The 23,376-nt window shown below is 39.9% G+C and overlaps 1 protein-coding gene across 10 annotated transcripts in view; it reads right to left on the reverse strand.

The window, feature by feature from the left end:
- The window catches only part of Lar (tyrosine-protein phosphatase Lar), a 571,867-nt gene that overhangs the window by 316,251 nt on the left and 232,240 nt on the right, over positions 1–23,376 (reverse strand). For 6 of the 10 annotated variants that reach the window (XM_065228155.1, XM_065228160.1, XM_065228162.1 and 3 more), the window contains exon 4: positions 6,302–6,664. In XM_065228155.1, the coding sequence (XP_065084227.1) occupies positions 6,302–6,395 (94 nt within the window). In that variant the 5' untranslated portion in view covers positions 6,396–6,664. Of the gene's footprint in view, positions 1–6,301; positions 6,665–6,830; positions 8,069–23,376 lie in introns of all 10 variants that reach the window. The other 4 variants (XM_065228156.1, XM_065228158.1, XM_065228157.1 and 1 more) reach the window with 3 other exon arrangements.

A 23,376-nucleotide genomic window follows, 5' to 3' on the forward strand; every position in this document is an offset into this window, starting at 1 on the left:
TTAATAAACAAAAAAAAAAAGATTTATTTGGGTTTGCAAGGGAATTATACTATTGAAATATTTCAGAAAGTGCCCATCGGTGCTCCTTCTATTTGCGTGACAAGCTTTCATTGTTGTTTTCATTGAAGTATTACTCAGGAAACAATGTTAAACACCATTTTTGTACATGGTATTGTAACTAATCTTATATGTGCTTCATTTTGATTTGGGATAAATGTTTGAAGTATGGCTCGGGATTTCCACTGTGGCGTGCTTCTATTGTGATATATCCATACGTATTTTTGTGGTGCCACATAGTGGAAGCGTGAGAGCGTAATTGGAACATTTACCCTATACAATATACAATTAAAAAATTAGCTTGGAAACTTACTTCAAAGTGAAGCATTTTAGTCACTTGAAGGTGTCACCTGGGACGAACAAAGATATAATTAATATATGTCAAAGCCAGAAGTACTTGAAACATGTTAAATTTAAGTTTAAAGCATGAATTATGATTGTGTAGGTAGATTAGAGATTTCAGTTATTTATTAAATAAACTTCAATTAGAGAATTCAGAAAGTTAATTAACATAAGAGATAGGACGCGGGGGGTCCGCTTAGGGAGGCGACTAGCCTTTGAAGTTGTATAATAAATCTTCCTATTTAGTGTATTTGTTAATTACAGGCAATGTTAATAGCGAAAGTCATATCTTCAACCAGACGCTTACGAACAAGTAAAGTTTTAGGAAAGATGTGTTAAATATGTTGATGGGTTTGAAATAAGAATTAGGATTGTTGTGCTTTAGGTAAGGTATGATGTGTCAACAAAACCCTTTTGAGCAAATTTTCAGACATCAAAGTGATCGAGTGATTTATTGAAAGACATTGCGTTGCGAAAATTGACAAGTCATACATCTAACATAGTAGTAGTAGTAGCAGTGTCGCATAATCTTATCACAATTGCTGCAAATAGTGCTGGAGGGGCCGGCAGGACTGAATACGGATCAAAACTAACATAACTACTAACACTAAAATGATCCCGGAACTAACACTTATCCATTGCACTAGTTATATATTAGTTTTATTTAGTTTTTTTTACTAAGTTATCTATGCTTCTTTCTAGTCTTTGGATCAAGTACAACTAATACTAATCCACCTTTATGTATGTTTTACTCCCTTTTAACCCATTATCTTTATGAATGGCGAATCATATGACGTGAGACACGGGGATTTCAATTGACTAAGGAGAAGGAAAAGAATAACTTCGAAAAGGATATCAAACAAATTCAGGACCAATCCAAATGAGACCAGAAATCAACAAGGCATCGGGGCGTTATATACTCGGTGAGGTATTTGATAAATAATCAAAAAGTGGTAAGTTAAATCAAAAATTAAAATAATTCATTAATTAGTAGAAATCTCGATAACTTTTTCAAGGGAGCGTATCGGCTTTTGTAGGCGGTGCGTTTGGTCGTCGATTTGGCGTAGCTGGTGGCTCGCCCACGCATGCTAGCACTATCATCAGATAGGGAAATTTTCCTCTACCTGGTAGTGGTGTTGGTAGGCGTGCGCGAGCTGCCGGTTGCGCCGGGTCGACGATCGGATGCATTGTTTGCAGGAGCTGGTGCTTCCCTTTGAAAAAGTAATTGAGAAACAACCATATTATCCTGTAATTGACAACAAGACAAGTGGGGGTTAATACACAAGACAAAATGACAAAATAAGTGACGACAGAAGACAAGACTGGGACAAAAATCAACCTTTAAAAAAAAGAATGCGCAATTATATTATCAAAACTATTTGGATCAGCACAAAAACAACAGTGACCATACGGGCACCATAGCCTAGGAACGTCTGTGTGTTGATTTAAAATAGAGGCTCATAGAAGCAAAATTTATCAATAAAAGGGGTCCAGTGTAGAGTTTAAGCAAGTGCTGCCACTGGATCACTACAAAAAAAAAAAAAAAAAGAAGAGATCTGATCAAGAACAAAGCAACTCATGGGATTCCCAATCAACTTTGACCTATTATTTTCTCGCGTATTTTAACTGAAAAGTATCAATACGTCAATTGCGTGAACATATAATTTACAGACGGGTCTCGTTTCAGTGGATCCACTGGCCTCGGTGTTGGCAACCCGCGATCTTTGCCAGACATGCAAAATATCATGACACTCACTCGACACTCGTCAACACATGATAGCTGCTCATAGGCAAAACGTAACACTCGCTGCTGATGATGTAAAGCATAATGAAATATGAAAACAGTGAAGACTTCTGCAGTACGATGATTAGAAAAAGGGAAACGACAGAAGAAAATGAAAACAATGCCTACGCATTCCAAGTTCGACTCGGCACGCGGGACTGTGTGAGTTACAAGCAAAGCTGGCAAAATTAAACGGAAGCTGTTGAGCTCACTCACCAACACACTCACATAAGCAAGCAAAGCAGCAACTGCTTCAAAACGAGCACAAATGAGTGACGTGATTGGCAAATCAAAGTTGGCACTCGTGGAGAATAGAAGAACTATGAGAGTGATGATGGTTTCAAAATTTTACTCGGTGAGGTATACGAGTGCAATCTTAAAATACTTTTATTTTGCAAATGGAGCATTTTATTTAAATCTGGTTAGTGCTACGTTAGTAGAAAACTTGAGGACTACTCAATAGATATATAATATAGACAAAATCATTTATTTTCAGATTTCTAGGTGCATACATAGATTTCAGCTTTTCTACCACTGTAGCAGCAACCAGATTTAAATAAAATGCTCCATTTGCAAAATAAAAGCCTTTTAAGATTGCACTCGTATACCTCCCCGTGTAAAATTTTGAAACCATCATCACTCTCATAGTTCTCCTATTCTCCACGAGTGCCAGCTTTGATTTGCCAATTGTCGGGAATGACATGATCGGTGATGGATAAACACCGAAGACGACATTCACCAGTTGCTTTTTACTTCTTTCGTAAACTTGATGGATGGTCATGGAGAGTGCTTCGACAAGCACATTAATAGGAATGTACTAAGCGTTACTACCATCAGCTGTTTGACGATCGTGATTGTGATATGTCGTATCTCTGATCTCTGCTATATGCAGTCGATTTATGTCTTTCTGCAAATATCTAGTATAAGAATTAAATTCCTAAATTGGTTTTTGCGTGCAATTCGCATTAGTTGTTACCGATTAATACGACATAGTTCCCAAACTCCATGTTTTTGGAACCTATCCCGCCCATATCTCCGGAAATAGTTGACCGGTTCTAAATTTGTATAATACTCTCAGACTGTGGAATATATGTCCACAGGCTAACAAAACATTTCAAAGATGCTTCATGTGTTTTGCTATTCCACAATAGTCATTATACCCAGAATTAACATAAAATTGTCCACAGAACTGTTGATTCCATGGAATGTTTCCTGAAGTTCTTTGATATTGTCCTTAGAAGTACCTTGGAATCTTACTCGTGATTCGCGAGAAACTATCCTCTGAATTGAAATTCGCCTTAGGCGCCTGGCAGAGTGAATGCAAGAGCCGAGTGGAAAAAAGATCTTATTAATAATTATTATTCTTTTTTCTGGTCAGCTCGGCTTCTCGAATTCACTCTGCCAGGATCTTAGAATTCTTTGAAACTATTATCAGATCGTGATTCCGTTGGATTTCTGATCAAAATTATTTTGGGACTCTTTTCAGGATGAACTTGGAATTTTTGAACTGCTTTTTGGGGTGGCTTTCTCAGTCTTATGAAGAAACGGTTGGATTTTTACATTCTTGACGTTTCGGTTGAATGATTGCGGCCTTACTCATCCCAAAAAAGAATTTCAATCATACAGAGAAAACGCTCATTAGGCTCATCAGAACTTCTTCATTTTTATCTTTAGAATTATTTTCAAAATTCCTCTATTTTTTTCAGTGTTTCCATCAAAAGTACCATCGAATTCCGTTATAAATACCGTTCGAATTTTCACAAAACTCCGATATATTGTGTTGAGTTCTCCTCAAAACTCCCAGGACACTATCCTATCGTGTTGTTAGTTTGATCTTCCATGGAAATTAACTCAAAACTACCACTTTCTTGACGCTTTAAAACATTTAACAGTTTTACAAGGATTCCTTTGAAATCGAATCAACTTCTAAGAAGTTCTTGTTAGCATTGCTTTGGAACTCTTGTCATAATTTACTTGGAGTTGTGGAGTTTTTGATATTTTTTTAGAACTATCCTCTGAATACTCTATGAGTTTTTCTCAGAGATTATTTGAAATTTTTCTGGAAATATTCTCACAATCCCCGAGGAATTCTCTTCAGAATGACCATGTAATTCTTCTTATAACTATTTTTAAATTATCCAATGAAAGTACCTTAGCCTTTCCACACAACGCCATTGAATTTCTTTTCGGAACTACTTTCGACACTCTTCGGAATTCCTGGAAGAATACTTTCCAGAATTACCTTGGAGTTGCCTTTGGAATAACTTTTGAATCATCCCAACTCTCATTGAAATTCCTTTGTATTTGCATCCGGTAAGTTTATCCAAGTTCATGACAGATCCCAAGTTTATTTTCAAGCTCAAAACTCAAAAAAATATTTTTTACTATAGCGGCGCCGGTGATGTAACGGTAAGCGTGATTACCTCTCACCCAGCAGGTCTGGGTTCAATCGCAACCGGCGCCGCCAGGATGTTCTGAGGCATAACATCTCTGATCTCTGAGGCATAACATCTCTCATCATCCTTCGGAAGGGAAGTAAAGCCGTTGGTCCCGGTGCATGAGTTGATGTGTCGATAGGTAGGGTCCAGGTGTGGGAGCTCAGCACGGAAAACAAGATCGACGGAAAACAAGATCGACGGAAAACAAAATCAAGAAAAAAGGAAACAAATCAAGGAAAAAACCTTTCTTGCTACAATCTTTCACTTTCCAAAATTGAACATTCAGCTCAAAGGCCTTCAGCATAGCATCTCGGATAATTTTCATAAATCTGTTGCTCGGAAAACTTCTTAAGTCTTACTGAGACTTTGTAAATCTTTCGAAATCTCGAAAATCAAAATTTTAAATTAATTTAGGGCTCAGAAAATCTGTTACAGCTTTATGGCAAAAGCACAACTGAGTAAATCGATTGAAAATATATTAATCAACATTCTTTAGAATCATGTACCTTTCATTTTGTGGTTGCTGCGTTCATTTCGAGAGTGGTTGCCAAGAAATACGTTTAAGAAAATTATGCTACGTACTCCCACACACACATACACAGACACACCTATTCTTATCCCGTCAAGCTGAGTCGATTGGAAGACGTCTAGAAGAAATGTCAATATTTTTATAAAAAGTTAAGAAAACAAAAAACTCAAACACGTGAAAAAAGAGTTCATCAAAAATGAGACCAATTAAATTTACTCCACCATTATTCGATTTGACAGAACCAGAGTACCAGAATTTTATGGGTACATTGACATTTCACTGGAGCTGTCCAGTAGCTCCCGGGGTGCCATAGCCAGTCGAACTCCAGACGAATCTAGATCAGCACTAACGTTCATACAGGCGAAAACGAAACCCCATCTCGAAGCTCCTCCCCTGATCCTATCGTTCGACAATGTACCCCTCTAACCTAGGGTAAGCCACGAGTATTCGGCCCTACTCCTAATATATATAGAATTAAGTAAATTGTGTTACAAACAAAAAACAATCATCGACTCCGTAAAGCTAACGCGATTGGGCCTTCCAAAAAAACGAACTAGATAAAAAAAAGAAGAAAACCCTTTGTTCTCAAATCCAGTGACTTTTCTATGTGTTTGTACGAAATTGAAACCCGTAGGCCGAATTGGGAATCAAGAAGCAGTGTTGTATTTTTAATAAAATGTCATCAATTTGTGGCTCTTTATCAAATAGAACTGTATACAAAGGTAAATAAATTGAGTAGCCATCTATTGAAAAAAAAAATCCATTTATCTTAACATCCGTTCGACAGTAAAAGAGGGTCCTACCGAAAATTAGATCTAACCCCTGCCAAATTATTCTGAGTAATTAAAAACCTCCCAAAATATTCACATCCTTTCCCACCAGGAAAAGTACCCGGCAAATATCCATTTGAACCGAAATTGAGTGCACATTAGCATCCCTTATTCGAACTAATTATCACACACCGTATCACACCGTATGGAGGAAATAGTTGCTGATACACTCCACATTATCACTGCCATCTGTGCGTGCGTGTCTTCTGTCGCAAACGCCCGCCCGCCTGAGCGAGTGTGGAGAATGGATATGCCCCAACGCAAACGAAACGTTAACCAAAAAAATAAATGTAGAAAAAATGATCATCAGGTTTGTACTTACGTGACGCTAGTGCACATTGCGGTATCCGCGCTAGGAGCAGGACGCTAGCGATGGCTGTCAGTAACGCGGCACACGAGGCCGCCTGCAGCCCCATGTCTCAATTCCCCCGCGCGCTAATTATTTTATTGCTTCCTTTCTTTCTCCTCTCTCTCTCCCTCTCGCCGCCTTATTTGTTCCGTATTTTGTGGGTGCTTTTCCACCTTTTGATGTACGTGTGTAAGTGTGTTTGTGTTTTAATATTTTTTTGTTGTGTCGTGGGAGGCTTGTCCTGTATACTTTTCTTATCTCGCACGAAGGCTCGCTGTCACGCTGACACTTTTCCAGTACACCTTTCCACAGTATTTCGCAGAGGGCTTAGGGCTGCTGGCGTGCGAGTCAACAAGTTCGTGAAGGATTTGGAGAGAATAGAAAAATGAACAATTTTTAAGATTATTGTTGGCGTTCGAGAACGGGAGGAATTGAGATTGTACCCCAGGTCATGGAAAAAGAAAAGAAACGAAATAATGGTGTGATTAAATTAAAGTTTTACCTCTGTCAAGTGTCACCGGAGTGACATATTGGGGTGAATTTGTATATTGGCTTTTTGAGAGAACGATGGACAAAAAGGGCTAGTTGCGTGCTTCGCGAACAGAATGGAAGAACAATTGACTGTGATATCCTTTTCGGTGGAAGAAATTCAGATTTGCTGATTTCCTCTACTCAACTCACGCTACCGTAGTCGAATGAAATCCTGAAAAGCAATTTTTCTCAACACGATTTCTGCATTTCACTATCGGTGGGAGTTTATTTTACTTTTCAAATTACACATTTCACTCTCCCAACAGGTTCTCACTTTTAAGACTTTTAAGCTTTTTGTTCACTGTTTCGGTTTTTTTGCACTCCCTTGCTCACACCGTGTTAAAACCATTTACTGCTTGAATGCACGATTATCTGCTGCAATTTTCCCCGGGAAAGTTTCTTCTGCCATGTTTTCAACGTCTCGTTTGCAACACAATTATAGGGGCCGTAGCAGCAAAATAAAAGGCGGCAGTTATCAATTTCGTTACTCCCGCCGTCGTAGACCCCAATCCAATAGGCCTATTTTCCTGCTTTTCATCTGCGGCTTCCCAACCCCAGGAGAATTTCCACGCAAGTTCGTCGAACTCCGAGCCGTTTCATATTTTTCCCACGAGCACTTTCAGACATTCTCTTCTACACGCCGGACCAACAACAACGAGAGCGGTTTGCTGGGCGGTTCTTCTGGTGTCGGACCCATCGTTCTCGACCACCGGGAACCACAGCAGTGGCCACCCACATCCTGCCACCCCTCGGGCAGCCGAAGCAGAAGCCTTGTTGATATTCTGACTTCCAACAACTTTTGCTGTTTTCTTCCACTCCGATTTCCCGTTCAGCCACTTTGTTGTTCACAGGCTACTTTCTGCCTTCCGAGAAAATAAATTCACTGTAATAGATTCTTTGCGCCAGGCTGCTTCACATAATTTATTATTATTGGATTTCATAATTTTCGATTCATTAATTTTCTCCTCTTCATTATGAGATGGGCTTCCTCCTTCGCTTTTCTTGTTTTGACTGACGATGGGAAGGGAGGGTGAAGGGTGCCGTGTAGCACGTGCTGTTGCTGCTGCTGGTGCGTTGGATTTTCACTTCACTTCTTTATCATTATTATTATATCGGAGTAAACTCGTTTTCACACACGCATATACCGCATAGCCTGGCGCTTAATCGTCGTTTTCAAACTTTTTCCGGTCGTTGAAAGTTGACAATTGCCTAAGGGGGGGATATTGGTTCAGATGTGAAATATGAGAGCATATTTTCATATTGTTCCTACGGGGAAAATGTTTCGAGTTGCGGATCAAATCTGGCTGTGTTGGCGGCACACGGCAACGTTTGGCGAAGAGTCAGTGGAAAATGGGTGCCGATTTCGTGGCGCAATGGAAGTTGTATGCATTATGGGAATTTTTAACGATTAATGGAATTTTTTGCTAATTGACTTCTCAGTGTTTCAACGGCAGAAATTTGAGTTGTTATGGAAAAATCTATTCAAACAGAATAATCACCATCGGTTACTAACAGGTTGCCGAACGAGTGTAAATTCTATCAGCAGTGGTATGTGACATAATAGTAGTGCTTTGGGGACTAAAATGACAAAAATAGTGATTTTAAAAAAAGTTACCAATAGTGACATTTATTGATTGAAAAATGTTGTAACAATCGTTCGTTGATTGCGACGCACTTCAGGGCATTTTATTAACTCACGTCATTGCTCTTTTAAGAGATATCTGATAACTCTACACGCCATGAGTTCATTCTGAAATCCACAAAGTTAAATACAGTTAAACTTAAAATGTGCTAGCCTTTCTTTCTTTGTAATTATAAAGTAACATAGACGAAAAGAAAGACACACACCCAGGGATAACGAATACTCAAAGTGTAGCCACCATATTCCAATTGTTCAATACGTGAATTTTACCGCCACTCCACATAGAGTATTTGACCCGAAGAGTTGACCAAAACTACAAATCGATTATTTTTTTATGAAATTTGATTGTAATGTGTTCTCGAGTAAAAAAGTATCAAAAAAAAAAGAATAATCCCTGTTAAAGTGCAATTTGAATTTTCAACCTAGTACCTAAGGTATTATTAATACGGTGTAGTTCAGTCCGCATCGTGCTTTCTTGCCGTGCGGATCAATTTGCTTTTTGATGAAGGAAGTGTTACTACTATCTAAAGCTACAACAAAGTTAAACAGCACTTTTCAGTGCTCAACCTGCAAAATTTCTTCCTTTTCAACTCTTATTCCTCTTCGATCCTTGTTTGAACCCTACCCGAGGTAATCCTTCTTGGATATCGATTTGGAAAATTCCTCTTCGATCCTTCAGATTCTTATAGTAATCTGATTGGAAGTCGATTTGGATAAAAATTTACTGCCGCCATGGTGCCTAAGCGCAAAAGATAAGGGTAAACTCTTCATCCCCCTTCTGATTAAATTAATTTGAGCAATCAATTTGATTTGCTCACGGATGATGAGAATGATCCATCATCCAAGAAAAATTCTAGTAAACTTTCCCGTCTTAATGCCAAGAAGGAAACGATTTCCCCTATTGCGAAAACAACTTCCGAATTCCATGCTCTTCGCATGGAACTTTTGAACTTCGTGAAAGTTAAGTTTTCACTACAAATTGGACGTCGGGGTGAATTCCGTGTATTGGCTGAAACCTTGGACGGATTTAAACGTCTTCTCAAGTATCTTACTGAGAAGCAGCACAAATTTTTTACTTACGACACCAAAACTGAACGGGTGCCCAGTGGTGAATTCCTGGATCAGATCAAATATGAACTGGCAAAATTACTTGGAGTTGTCGCACTCTAAGTAATCAAAATGAAAATGAAATCCCGTCCTGGCGATTCGCGCAACGGGATTTTAATGATTTTTATTTCGTCTTCAAGTCTAGTGAAAAATTTCGTTCTAAGCGTCGGGTAGAAAACGCTCCACGTTTCCAACCAGGTACAAGTTCCTCTGCTATTAACAACGGTCAGCGAGGAACAAATTTTACATTCGTACCCGTAGGTACAAATATCACCCCTGATTCAAATTTTTCATCTATACCTACTCCCCTCGCTGCTAACAATGTTCGTATGCGGGTGGAAATCAAAATACTAACCAACGTAATTCTAACGGACATTTTGACATTTTTGACTTAGGAAGCATTACTGCCCCTTAAATAGATTTTTTTCAGAAATCATTAATTGACATGATTTCTGATATGCTTAAATCTAACTCCATGTTTGATGCTATTCAAACTGGAGTAAAATTTGCAAACAATATTGTCATGACTTTGAAATGCAGATTTTTTTTTTTTTTTTTTTTATTATTGTCACTTTAACACTATTGGGTCATTCGCGACTTGTCCGGGGGTGAGATTTGAACTCGTAACTTTGGCGTGAGAGGTATGGATGTTAACCACTACGCCGGGGTCGCCCCGCGAAATGCAGTAATGGATTTTAAAGCATTAAATATTTTAAATTGGAATGCTTGATCTCTTAAAGATAATGAAGACGAGCTATTTAACTTTTTGAGAGTTCATAACGTGCATAAAGGGTGATACGGTCAAAATTTGGTCAATATCAACTTGACGTATTTCTTTCAATTTTGCATTTAAAAAACCTGAACACCCCTCATTTTGAAGGTGTGTGTGTGTAGAATGTTGCTCCTATTTTGATTTTGGAATTCACTCTTCAGTTGTCAAAATGCCGTCCAAGCAAGAAGAGCAGCGTATCAAAATTTTGCTCGCGCATCGCGAAAATCCGAGCTACTCGCACGCAAAGTTGGCAAAATCGCTAAAAGTTGCCAAATCAACCGTTACAAATGTAATTAAAGTGTTTGGGGAACGTTTGTCGACAGCCAGGAAGTCTGGATCGGGGGGAAATCGAAAACCGGAAGCCACTGAGACGACAAAGAGAGTTGCCGGTAGTTTCAAGCGAAACCCTAACCTCTCTCTCCGAGATGCCGCAAATAAGCTGGGTGTATCGTCTACAACCGTGCATCGAGCCAAAAAACGAGCCGGACTATCGACTTACAAGAAGGTAGTGACTCCAAATCGCGATGATAAACAAAATACGACGGCCAAAGCGCGATCCCGGAGGCTGTACACGACGATGCTGACGAAGTTTGACTGCGTGGTAATGGACGACGAAACCTACGTCAAAGCCGACTACAAGCAGCTTCCGGGACAGGAGTTTTATACGGCAAAAGGAAGGGGAAAGGTAGCAGATGTTTTCAAGCACATGAAACTGTCAAAGTTCGCAAAGAAATATCTGGTTTGGCAAGCCTGTGGCTGGTACCTGTGGCTTGAAAAGCAGCATTTTTATAGCTTCCGGGACTGTCAACCAAGAAATTTACGTGAAAGAGTGTTTGAATAAACGTCTGCTGCCTTTCCTGAAGAAACACGGTTGTTCCGTACTGTTTTGGCCGGATTTGGCATCTTGCCATTACGGTAAAAAGGCCATGGAGTGTTACGCCGCCAACAACGTGCAGGTGGTTCCCAAGGACAAGAACCCTCCCAACACGCCAGAGCTCCGCCCAATTGAGAAATACTGGGCTATTGTCAAGCGGAACCTAAAGAAGACCAAAAAACTGCTAAGGGCGAGCAGCAGTTCAAGGCAAACTGGCTTTCTGCGGCGAAGAAGGTGAACTAGGTGGCTGTACCAAATCTGATGGCAGGGGTCAAGCGTAAGGCCCGGCAATTCGGATTTGGAAAAACGGAAGCCTAACTGAATATTTTTCCTGAATTTTATACTAATTGAACTTGAAAAAGAAATTTAATTTGATTTTTTAAATAAACGATTTCACCGATTTACACGCGTTTTCCCTTGACCAAATTTTGACCGTATCACCCTTTATTGCCGTAATAACTGAAACGTTCCTTAAACCTGACCGTAAGGTTAGGACGGACGCAAATTATTTCATTTATAGAAATGATCGTCTTGATGGAGCCTGTGGTGGCGTTGCCATCATTGTTCATAGACGAATCAAACATAAAATTCTTTCTTCATTTGAAATCGAAGTTTTTGAAACTTTGGGAGTTTCTGTTGACAACTTACGTTTATGGCTACCTATTTGACATGCCAATGCGTAGGCCAGCAAAATAATATTCTCAAGGGTGACCTTCTAAATTCTTCATTATTGGTGATTTTAATGCAAAACACCGCTCATAGAATAATGCTCAAAGCAATTCCAATGGTAATATTCTGTTTGATGATTATTTTATCAGGTTATTACACTATTCAATATCCAAACCGCCCAACATGCTTTTCTTCTGCAAGAAATCCCTCAACTATTGATTTGGTCTTAACTGATTCAGGTCAACTTTGTAGCCAATTGGTTACCCATGCTGACTTTGGTTCTGAACACCTTCCAGTAACTTTTGAAATATCTCAAGAAATAATTTCCAATCCCAACAGCTCTACTTTCAATTACCATAGAGCTGATTGGGAGCAATATCGGACATTTATGGAATATAACTTCGATCCAAACATTCCTTTGCAAACCAAAGATGAAATTAATTATGCTCTTGAATGTCTGACTATTTCTATAATTGAAGCAAGAGCTGCCTCGGTACCAAAATGCGAGGTTAAATTCGATTCAATTATAATAGACGCCGATCTTCAGCTCTTGATCTGTCTTAAAAATGTCCGTAGGAGACAATATCAAAGAACACGCGATCCTGCCATGAAAGTTATCTGGCGGGATTTGCAAAAACAAATTAAAAAGCGATTCTCTGCCCTGAGGAACGAAAGTTCCTCAGAGTTCCCATAATTTCATTTTCTCAATAGGACTAGTAAGACCCAAATTACTAGTCCTATTGAGAATCAGGTTGCTCGAGATTATCTGAATATTTTCTCTCGGGAAAATATTTTTAATGATTCCTGGGGGACTGATTTGGACGAAGTAAGGTCTATAACTAAAAAGTTTCATAGTATGAAAGCTCCAGGTGATGATGGAGTTTTCTATATCCTCATCAAAAAACTCCTAGAGAGTACCTTGTCTTTCTTGGTAAAATTATTTAACAGATGTTTCCATTTGGCATACTTTCCTGATCAACGGGAAAATGTAAAAGTTTGAAGCCAGATAAAAATCCAGCTGAAGCTTCTAGCTGCCGTCCAATAAAATTGCTTTCTTCAATAAGTAAACTTTCTGAAAAGATAATTTTAAATTGAATGATGCTTCACATCAATACGAACTCAATTTTTGCAGATGAGCAGTTTGGATTTCGCCATGGGCATTCAACTACTCATCAACTATTAAGAGTTACCAATTTAATTCGTTCAAACAAATCTGAAGGCTACTCAACTGGAGTTGCTCTTCTAGACATAGAAAAAGCATTCGACAGTGTTTGGCATGAAGGTTTGATTGCTAAATTGAAAAAGTTTAACTTTCCACTTTATATTATGAAATAAGTTCAAAATTATTTAACTGACAGAACTCTGCAGGTAAATTAACAAAATTTGAAATCTGTCAGAGCAGGAGTTCCTCAGGGTAGCATTCTTGGGCTTATAATGTATAACATTTTTACTTCGGACATCCCTGATTTGCCTCAGGGTTGCCGCTGATGACACAGGCATTTCCGCTAAAGGAAGGAGTCTTCGTGTTATTTGCAGCAGACTGCAGAAAAGTTAAGATATTTTCTCTTCTTATTTACAAAAATAGAAGATTTCTCCCAACGCTTCCAAAACTCAACTTGTAATATTTCCACATAAGCCTAGAGCTTCGTGTTTGAAACCTAGTAGTAGTCACATAGTCACTATGAACGGATTTTCAATTTTCTGGTCAAACCAAGTGAAATATCGTGGATTAGTACTTGACCAAAAATTAACTTTTAAAGATCACATTGAGGGTATTCAATGTAACAAATATATAAAATGTTTGTATCTTCTTATACTTTGCCTGACGAATAAATTTCTAATACTTAAACAAGTTTTAAGACCAGCCATGCTTTACGCTGTGCCAATATGGTCTAGTTGTTTCAGTACCAGGAAAAAAGCACTTCAAAGGATTCAGAACAAAGTTCTGAAGATGATTTTGAAGTTGCCTCCCTGGTGCAGTACTACCGAAGTACATAGAATTTCGAATGTTGAGAAAAAACCTGTTTAAAATACTGAATTGCCAAGGCAGGAACAATGTAAAAATACTTAGATATATATCATAACAATTAAGGCTGGTAAGTTAGTGTAGTAACTGGAGCACCTAGGTTAAAATGAAATGTAATTTATTTTGAATTTGGAACAAATAAAGAGTAAAAAAAAAAGACAGTGTAGTGATCTCTAGTTTAACCAGTAAATCACACTTTATAGCGGAAATTGCTCCTATGTGGGCCTATGGATTGAAAGATTAGACCTTAAAACAAAGCACCATTTGAAAATTGATGAAACAAATTTGAAAAGGGCTTTATTTCGGAATGACCCAACATAAGGAACATGACACCATATATTTTCTGTGAAAATTTATGAACTTATTTTAATCAATACATTTACCACTAGACAGTTTACTCTAGACCAGAAACCAGTTCAAAGATGTTATTAAGTTAGAGACTTAGGTATTGTTGGAAGGAGCGGAATACCTAGCTCTGGTCCTCACAAGTTCCTACTTCACGCCTCCCCGAGTCATAAAGGGTGATACGGTCAAATTTTGGTCAATATCAACTTGACGTATTTCTTTCAATTTTGCATTTAAAAAACCTGAACACCCCTCATTTTGAAGGTGTGTGTGTGTAGAATGTTGCTCCTATTTTGATTTTGGAATTCACTCTTCAGTTGTCAAAATGCCGTCCAAGCAAGAAGAGCAGCGTATCAAGATTTTGCTCGCGCATCGCGAAAATCCGAGCTACTCGCACGCAAAATTGGCAAAATCGCTAAAAGTTGCCAAATCAACCGTTACAAATGTAATTAAAGTGTTTGGGGAACGTTTGTCGACAGCCAGGAAGTCTGGATCGGGGGGAAATCGAAAACCGGAAGCCACTGAGACGACAAAGAGAGTTGCCGGTAGTTTCAAGCGAAACCCTAACCTCTCTCTCCGAGATGCCGCAAATAAGCTGGGTGTATCGTCTACAACCGTGCATCGAGCCAAAAAACGAGCCGGACTATCGACTTACAAGAAGGTAGTGACTCCAAATCGCGATGATAAACAAAATACGACGGCCAAAGCGCGATCCCGGAGGCTGTACACGACGATGCTGACGAAGTTTGACTGCGTGGTAATGGACGACGAAACCTACGTCAAAGCCGACTACAAGCAGCTTCCGGGACAGGAGTTTTATACGGCAAAAGGAAGGGGAAAGGTAGCAGATGTTTTCAAGCACATGAAACTGTCAAAGTTCGCAAAGAAATATCTGGTTTGGCAAGCCATCTGTACCTGTGGCTTGAAAAGCAGCATTTTCATAGCTTCCGGGACTGTCAACCAAGAAATTTACGTGAAAGAGTGTTTGAATAAACGTCTGCTGCCTTTCCTGAAGAAACACGGTTGTTCCGTACTGTTTTGGCCGGATTTGGCATCTTGCCATTACGGTAAAAAGGCCATGGAGTGGTGCGCCGCCAACAACGTGCAGGTGGTTCCCAAGGACAAGAACCCTTCCAACACGCCAGAGCTCCGCCCAATTGAGAAATACTGGGCTATTGTCAAGCGGAACCTAAAGAAGACCAAAAAAACTGCTAAGGGCGAGCAGCAGTTCAAGGCAAACTGGCTTTCTGCGGCGAAGAAGGTGGACAAGGTGGCTGTACAAAATCTGATGGCAGGGGTCAAGCGTAAGGCCCGGCAATTCGGATTTGGAAAAGCGGAAGCCTAACTGAATATTTTTCCTGAATTTTATACTAATTGAACTTGAAAAAGAATTAACGAAACGATTTCACCGATTTACACGCGTTTTCCCTTGACCAAATTTTGACCGTATCACCCTTTATGTTAACAAAAGACTACTACTTGAAACATGGACACAGCTGGGTAGCGTAGCCTGGGCAATGTTGCCAGTCCGGTAATAGCAAAGTCACGAGGTGCTACGCGAACACTGGCGCGGTAACCATAGTACGGTGATAGAGGAAATGCTTCACCAAACCCTAGCGTCTGTTTACCATACAGGTGTGGCTCAAAACGGTGTCCGTTCTCCATGTTAGGAGCGGCTGATCACGGTCCTAGTTCCAGCGTGGAACTCTAAACAGAGCTGTTCACGATGGTCCCCCGGTGAGACAGGGGGTTGGGGCAGGCCCAATAAGCCACCCTGAAAAAAAAACATTAAGTTGCTAATTATGATACCGGTCTAAGAAAACTCTCCAAAAGGGAAAAGCTGGCTTGCATGGCTCGAATCAGATTCCATTATAAGTCTGATCTGTAGAACCGACTCAGGACTTCAAATAAATTAAGACGCTCCAAAGTATCTGAAACTTAGACTTTTTTTATGATTCACTGCATCGTTAAGTTAAGTACTCACCAAGCCCGCTAATAGCATACTAATCACATTTTTGTTTGCAATATAAGGCTTCCACACTTTATATCAACCGTATATCAGAACTATATTGCAAAAAAGGCAATAAGCAAGCTTGTTCGTTACTTAAACAAACGCAATTAATCTGAACTGGGTTGAAGCGCTACTTCTTGATTGTAATGGTAAACGATAAAATCAGACACTGCATACAGCAGAGGAACTACATGTAGTTAACTGAATGCGGTCAAAATATACGCAAACATATTTTAGGACAGCAGCCAAAGTCCCGGTTATTTCCGGCTGGTTCGACTAATTGCTGATTTTCTTGGTTGAGTGCCCCCCCCCCTCTCTGAACTTCACGCTTTCTTATTAAAATTATTGAATTCGATACAACCTTTAAAAAATTACATTTGTTTCGATCTCCAAACATCGAACTCAAACCTTAATTCAAACAACAAAATGCAGTTACCTGGATTGAACGGATCCAAGCATGACGATATGTTTGCAACACCTAACATTAATGGAACTACTAAAATTTATTTTGCCTTCGTCAAAGTCACATCTACTGATCATTTTACGAAAAAAATACTTTATTGACTTCCAGTCTAGAATACTAGACTGGACTAGACTTTATACTAGAAACTTCCAGCCCTGTAATTAACGTTAGAAAAAGTAACGAGACGGAATGATTTAGCGGTTAGCGGTGTTTGTGGCAACCTCTCATAATGATCATATTCAATAATATTTGAAAAGTTTTAGGAACTTGTATCCCGATGGATACAGCCATCATCATAATCATCTTAAAAAAGAAACATTGTTGGTGAGCAATGCAATCAAATTGCATCCATTATTTAAATGTCAGGTCGTAATATCCAGTGAATCATAATTAACAAACCTCAAATGACAGCTACACAAACCATCAGCGTTTATTCAAACCATCGGTTTTCACACAGTAGTCAACTTTGACAATAACCTCTTTTTCCATACCGTGCACAAACACATAAACTTCCGCATAGAGCCAAGTAGGGATACGGACAATCTGCGATATGACATCACTCGGTGGTACTGCTACTGCAAATGGGGCATGACGACCAACAACGGTGGAAGTTAACAACTGAGAGAAAAGGAGCGAATGTCGAAAGCCCTTTTATTGCCGGGAAAGCTTCCTGGCAGGGGTGCAAATCCAACCGACCACCTACCGACCGAGCAGAAGCCATCATGATCGTCGTCGACGCCATTGTCGGAGTCTTTCAACTGGAAAGTACCGTGTTGTACCTGCCAGTGTCTTCTCCGGCTGCCATAAACCGAATAATTTATTTCATTCATGAAGCGTACACATATACGTATCATTCTGACTTTTATCGTTTCACCTGGCCCTGACGTGATCCGCTCATTCTTGTACCTCTGCTGCTCTTGGAAGTGAATCTTTTCTTTGAACTTCAAATATGTACCGTAATGATCCGACTTTGTCTCCTTTTAACTTTCAATAATTTCACATAATCGTAAATCAAAATCATCCTCATTCATCTTCACGATGGATGTTAAAGGTAATCTTTGGTGCAAAGCACATTCGCTTCGTAGAACACAAGAAAAGATTTTCAAAAATGGGGCTGGCAAAATCGGGTCACTACTGTATTCCTCATATGTGCAACGCGTGTGACTTTAGCGGCGAAAGATTTAACCCCGATTTCGGAAGCCAAAACAAGATAAAACAAATTGAGTTGATCATCTTATAGACATTACATTTTAATTATTTATCGCTGGATCGCTTGCAACTAGCACCCTCGATAGCACTTCTATGAAAAATCGACTTAGGTACCTCTTTCCATTCCCCTGGGAATGTAGTCACAAGCAGGAGCGTCCATTTTTTATCCTTCTTTAAAGCGAAAATCCCTCCCTACCCGCTAGTTGGTCGACGTTATCTCAACAGTTCACTTTCGCCCTCTTTCATGTGTTCGCTCACAAAGGACCCATTCAAGGAGGCAGAAAAACGAGTCAAAGCATTTTTGGCATATTGCCCATCCACCCTTCTTCTACCCAAACTGCCCCATGAAGAACGGTGTGAAAAGTTGCTGTGGTCACAACATCCGGCGTGCCTGAAAGGCTTTCGGTTTTAGCCAACAGGGAGTAAGGACGTTCCGAAGAATAGAACAGCAAGAATGACTCTGCTTGCTTTGTGATGCAGTAGCAAAAATAAGGAACGTCCGGAAAACGACTCCCATACGCCATATGGCGTAGGTGGTTGAACAGAGATAGGGATAGTAGGAGCAGTTCAACGGGTTTCATATGCGGTAATCCTTAAAAAATTTACCGAGCTTCTCTGTTCGGTTGGTCCGATGAAAAACAACCTTGATGTATGTCAATAATGTGTTGAGCTCGGTGGTTGCTGGCTGCTTGCACCTTTGTGTTCGTTTATTGCAAAGGTATTAGGACTAGTCGCGTTTATCGGTTGGGCGGAACCAAGACTGAGAACGGTGGGAAGAAGCAAGAAAGCTGTCTTTCACAAAAAAAAGATCACGATGAAAAATTGGTTTCTTGCGGAGAAAAGTGTCGGTTGGTTGGATGGAACGGATTTCGCCAATCAGTCGTAAAATTGGGAAGAGAAACTGATGCATCGTTTTTCCTTTTGTTTTTGTTCTGTCCGGTAGAAATTGAATCCGCTCGGGAAAAGAATTTATGATTGTTTTGTGCTCGTCAAAATCCTGACGAAGATTGAGCGTTATGTACCGTGTTTAAGCGAAGTTCATTGCTAATACGGTGGCTTTGGTGGAAAGGCTATAAGGTCCCGCGATTTACGTCATCCTTTATATCGATTTGGCATTATCTTAAGTGATGCTTTGAGAAACATCTAATTGATATGAGCGTAAACAAAACGCTTTTCATAACTTCCATCCTAGTATTTTTAGAATAGACCAATCAACTGGATGAGGCGGGGATGAGTACTTAAGGGGGTTAGATTTTAATATGTTTTTAATGGGAATGACACTGTCGAAATACGTATCTGTCATGGATACCAATGTTACCGGAAGATAACATTTTTTAGCTGTTTTATTTAAGCATTCCGCTAACAACCCAATGTCAATACTTCATCTGAAATCAAGAAAAAGACTTAAATTGTTAAATTTTCACGATTATAAGATTGAGATGAAATTTCTTAGATATATTTAGCCATGGCGTTTTATTAAGACAAAGACTCTTGGCGTCGTCTTCAATAAGACGATACACAGACCGAGCAATTAACAGTAGACAGCGGAACATACCCAAAACCCAACAGAACAGTAGGGAACTTATTGGGAAAAGTTCCACCGGTTCGAGAAGGAATCGAATTAGCGGGTTAGTTAGTTAATTAGTTTTCTTTGTCAAAGAGGCTTTCAGCTTATGGCTGGTTCGCCTCTGCAATAATTAGTGAGCTAGTTTAAAACGATAGATGTTCGAAGTAGGGTCTAATATGTCTTAGCCAGTTAAAGGCACGGTATTACTAAAATTGAGGCAACCGGTTGGACTCCCGATCCATTCTAGAAATGCTTTTGGATTGAACATTTTCTCGAATTATTTATGCATAGAGCCACGGGAAACTAAGAAACAAATCGCCATTTCCAACCCCACATCGAAAGGTTTTTCCTATACCTAATGCAATGTTTGTCACCGATTTTAAACATTACTGACATTCTTAATGGATCATCCTTAATTCTGGACCTTGAGCTTGAGTGACTGCATATATTTATGATACTACTTGATGACAAATGCCAACAAAATTGCTTAATATGGACCAAATGTGTTGAGCTGAATATTCTCACTGTTCATGTTCTGGAAGCTCATTACTTCATTTTATTTCCTTTATTTAACGTCGGTCTCTGTTCCGAAATCTAGTGCCAATCACCGATGGACATCAGTTGCTATCCATTGACAGCAATCAAATGTGCATGAACGCAGCTTCCACACCTGCGTAGGATCGCACCCATTCAACAAACATAACACATGGAGCGGGACCGACGGCTTTACTTTCCTTCCGAAGGAAGACATGACCAGAGATTTGTATGCCTCAGAAAAATCCCAGCGACCTCGGCTGGGATTGAACCCAGACCCATTGGGGTGAAAAAGCAGTCACGCTTACCACTACACCACCGGAGCCGGCAAGCTGATTGTGTTAATAATGACGCCAGCCACATTGCAGTGCTGGTCATTCTCTGCTTGACCGTCAGCAGTACAGTTCGGCTTTTACTCGCTTTCTCGAGTTGTTCGATAGTTCTTTGCCGTAGTTTTCGCGCTTTTTTTTTCGCGGTGTTTGGTGAAGTATCGTACGACCCCAGCAAGGGGAAACCACCGCGTGTTGACGCGACTGATATTTCGGCTGGGAAACGATCCCGATAGGAGAAACTCGATTTTCACATTGGGAAAGGTCTCAAGTGTACGATGCGCATGTGTATTGAAGGTATCAAGCTGATGGTTCCAGCGATGAACCACTACAAGGCCGTCAAGGGGTTGCTGAAACAGAAAATCGTGGAGTATTTCTTCCACGATATTGAGACGACCCGGTCAAGGTGGTCTTGCATGGCCTTCCCGACATGGAAACAATCACACTGTCGGATTAATTGAAGCAACGTGAACTCAAGGCGATCTTAATCTTCAAGATGAATCGTCATGACGCTTCACGTAAGTACCGTGATCAGATGTATCTGGAAAAGAATTCAACATTCGGGCCCTTTTCCACATCTTGGTGATTTGAGAGCAGTTCAAGCCAGTCCACCGTGATGTCACTCAATGCGCGAACTGCATGCCGTTCGGGCATGGAACGAGAAACTGCCACATGGCTTTTCGCTGCAACAATTGTGGCAAACAACACGCACCTAATGCCTGCGAATTATTGGAGGAAGCAGACCCCAAATGTACCAATTATGGTGCAGCACATCGAGCAACCAGCAAGGCATGTCCGAAGCGAGCTTAGTTCATTGCTATCCGCATGAAAGCCTCAACGTAGAATCAACCTGGCCGCAGAAGAGTACCAGACAATAACGAGCAGAACCACCTCCGGGGCTATCGTGGTAGCATTTAGATGCTCCCACTTCACCAGTGATCGAGAATGCAGACACTCTGCTTACATCGCCGGAACTCAGAAGTCATCATGATCCAGCGTACTTAAGTATGAACCCTGAAGCCATCAAAATTGCAAATTGGAATGCGTGATCGCTCAGGAGCAAGGGCATCGAGTTCGTTGAATTCCTAAACGAACGAAACATCGATATCGCCATTATCACCGAAACGCACCTGAAGCCTGAGATTAACGTCTTCCTTCCCAATTTTCAGCTTGTGAGGCTGGATCGAACCAGCACCGGGGGAGGATCAGTGGCCATCGCTCTAAGTAGGAACTCCTATCGGCCCCATCACCATCGTTGCGGCATACTATCCCAAACAAGTCAACATCAGAGATGGGTCGACAACAGACCTGCGAAGAGATATTGTCAAGACCTGAACGCCAAACATCAAGCTTGAGGCAACAGTCGGCGCAATCAAAACAGCCCCATCCTGAACAACGACCTGCAGGAAGCGCAGTACAACATCTTGAGTCCGGACACTCCCACCCGGTTGAGTCGGTCCGGTGTTCACGCTACTATCGATATCTTCATCAGCAACATGGGCAACAACATCGCTCAACCTATCACCTACCAGGAACTCAGCTCGGACCACTATCCAGTGCTGGCCGAAGTTGGTTCCTCAGTGAACCGATTCGAAACTTCACGCTCAGGGCTGGTAGTGCTGATGCGAAATAATAGTAGTGACTTTAGTGACTAAAATTACGGAAATAGAGACCAAATAGTGACTTGTAAATACTAAATAAGTAACCATTTATATGGTAACTTAGAAATTCAAATACGGTTTGATATTGAAATAAACTTTTTATGTCATGGAACTAAATATCAAATTTAATAAATTCCTCTAATTTAATAGAATCTCACAACGGAATCTCCTGTGAAGAGTATTTGAAGTGATTTGAATCATATACTTTTACTTACGTTATACATGATGACTAGCAAATAGTAATTCCAATTTTTTATGATCTTGAATTTGATTCTGCCTTCGAAATCTTTAAATATTTGATATATCTAGGTTAATTTGATAATTTGCTAAAAACTTTCCACAGAATTTCTTCAGAATGATCTCAAGAACTTTTTTAGAATAATTCCCCTTCTCTTAAACTTAGAGGCAAATAAGCTTTTACAAAAAATAATATTGCATTCTTGAAATTATTTGCAGAACAATCAACAAAATTCTTGGAAAAAGATTATTTTCGTAGTTGGAAATGCTTTACATCAAATATCAGAATTAAAGTGGACATTTTATACGATGAATGAGGAGATCAAAGTAAAGAGTTGATAGTTCCGTTATAGTGTGGCAGTGTGAAATTTGCATATAGAAAGTAGAAAGAGAACAAAGTGCAATTTTAAGAAAAATACGAATAGGGTAGATCATCTCCTTTACCAAGCTCATCCGTTAATGAGGGATGGTGAGGGGTTTTTCCCCTCTTCCACCACTGGCAAAAGGAATGATCGCCGATTTGCTCATGTACCTCTGATGTGCGGAAACAGTTCTATCGATTGTTTCACACTGAAGTCGCCATAAACAACAACCCGATTCGCACCTTCCTCAAAATTGTCCTTTGCTCGCTTTCTACTTTGTATATACAATTTTCACACTGCCGTACTATAACGGAACTATCAACTCTTTAATTGAATCTCCTCATCGATCGTATAAAATCTCCACTTTAAGTCTGATATTTGACGTTAAGCATCTCCGACTATGTAAATCGTTAAATTCACGCATGAAGTAAAAACACATGATTTGTTAAAGTAGATTATTTTCGATTTTTATTGATTCTTCTAGGAACACTCTTAAGGCTCCTTTCATAAATCCATCCTTAGAATTTCCATGCAATTAACCTCAGAAATTTCATAAATTTCTGCTTAGAATAATCTTGAACCCTCAAAATTCGATTCCATTGGAATTCTTCTCGGAATTTATTTCTAACTCTTTAGAATTCTCTTGGAAGTATCGTCAGAAATCACCCCAGAATTCTTTTAGAACTATCCGCAGATACCATCTTTGGAG

The sequence above is a fragment of the Ochlerotatus camptorhynchus genome, unplaced genomic scaffold, assembly GCF_037179485.1.
Source record: "Ochlerotatus camptorhynchus isolate MF236.1 unplaced genomic scaffold, CSIRO-AGI_Acam_v1.1 ptg000284l, whole genome shotgun sequence".
Taxonomy (NCBI): domain Eukaryota; kingdom Metazoa; phylum Arthropoda; class Insecta; order Diptera; family Culicidae; genus Ochlerotatus; species Ochlerotatus camptorhynchus.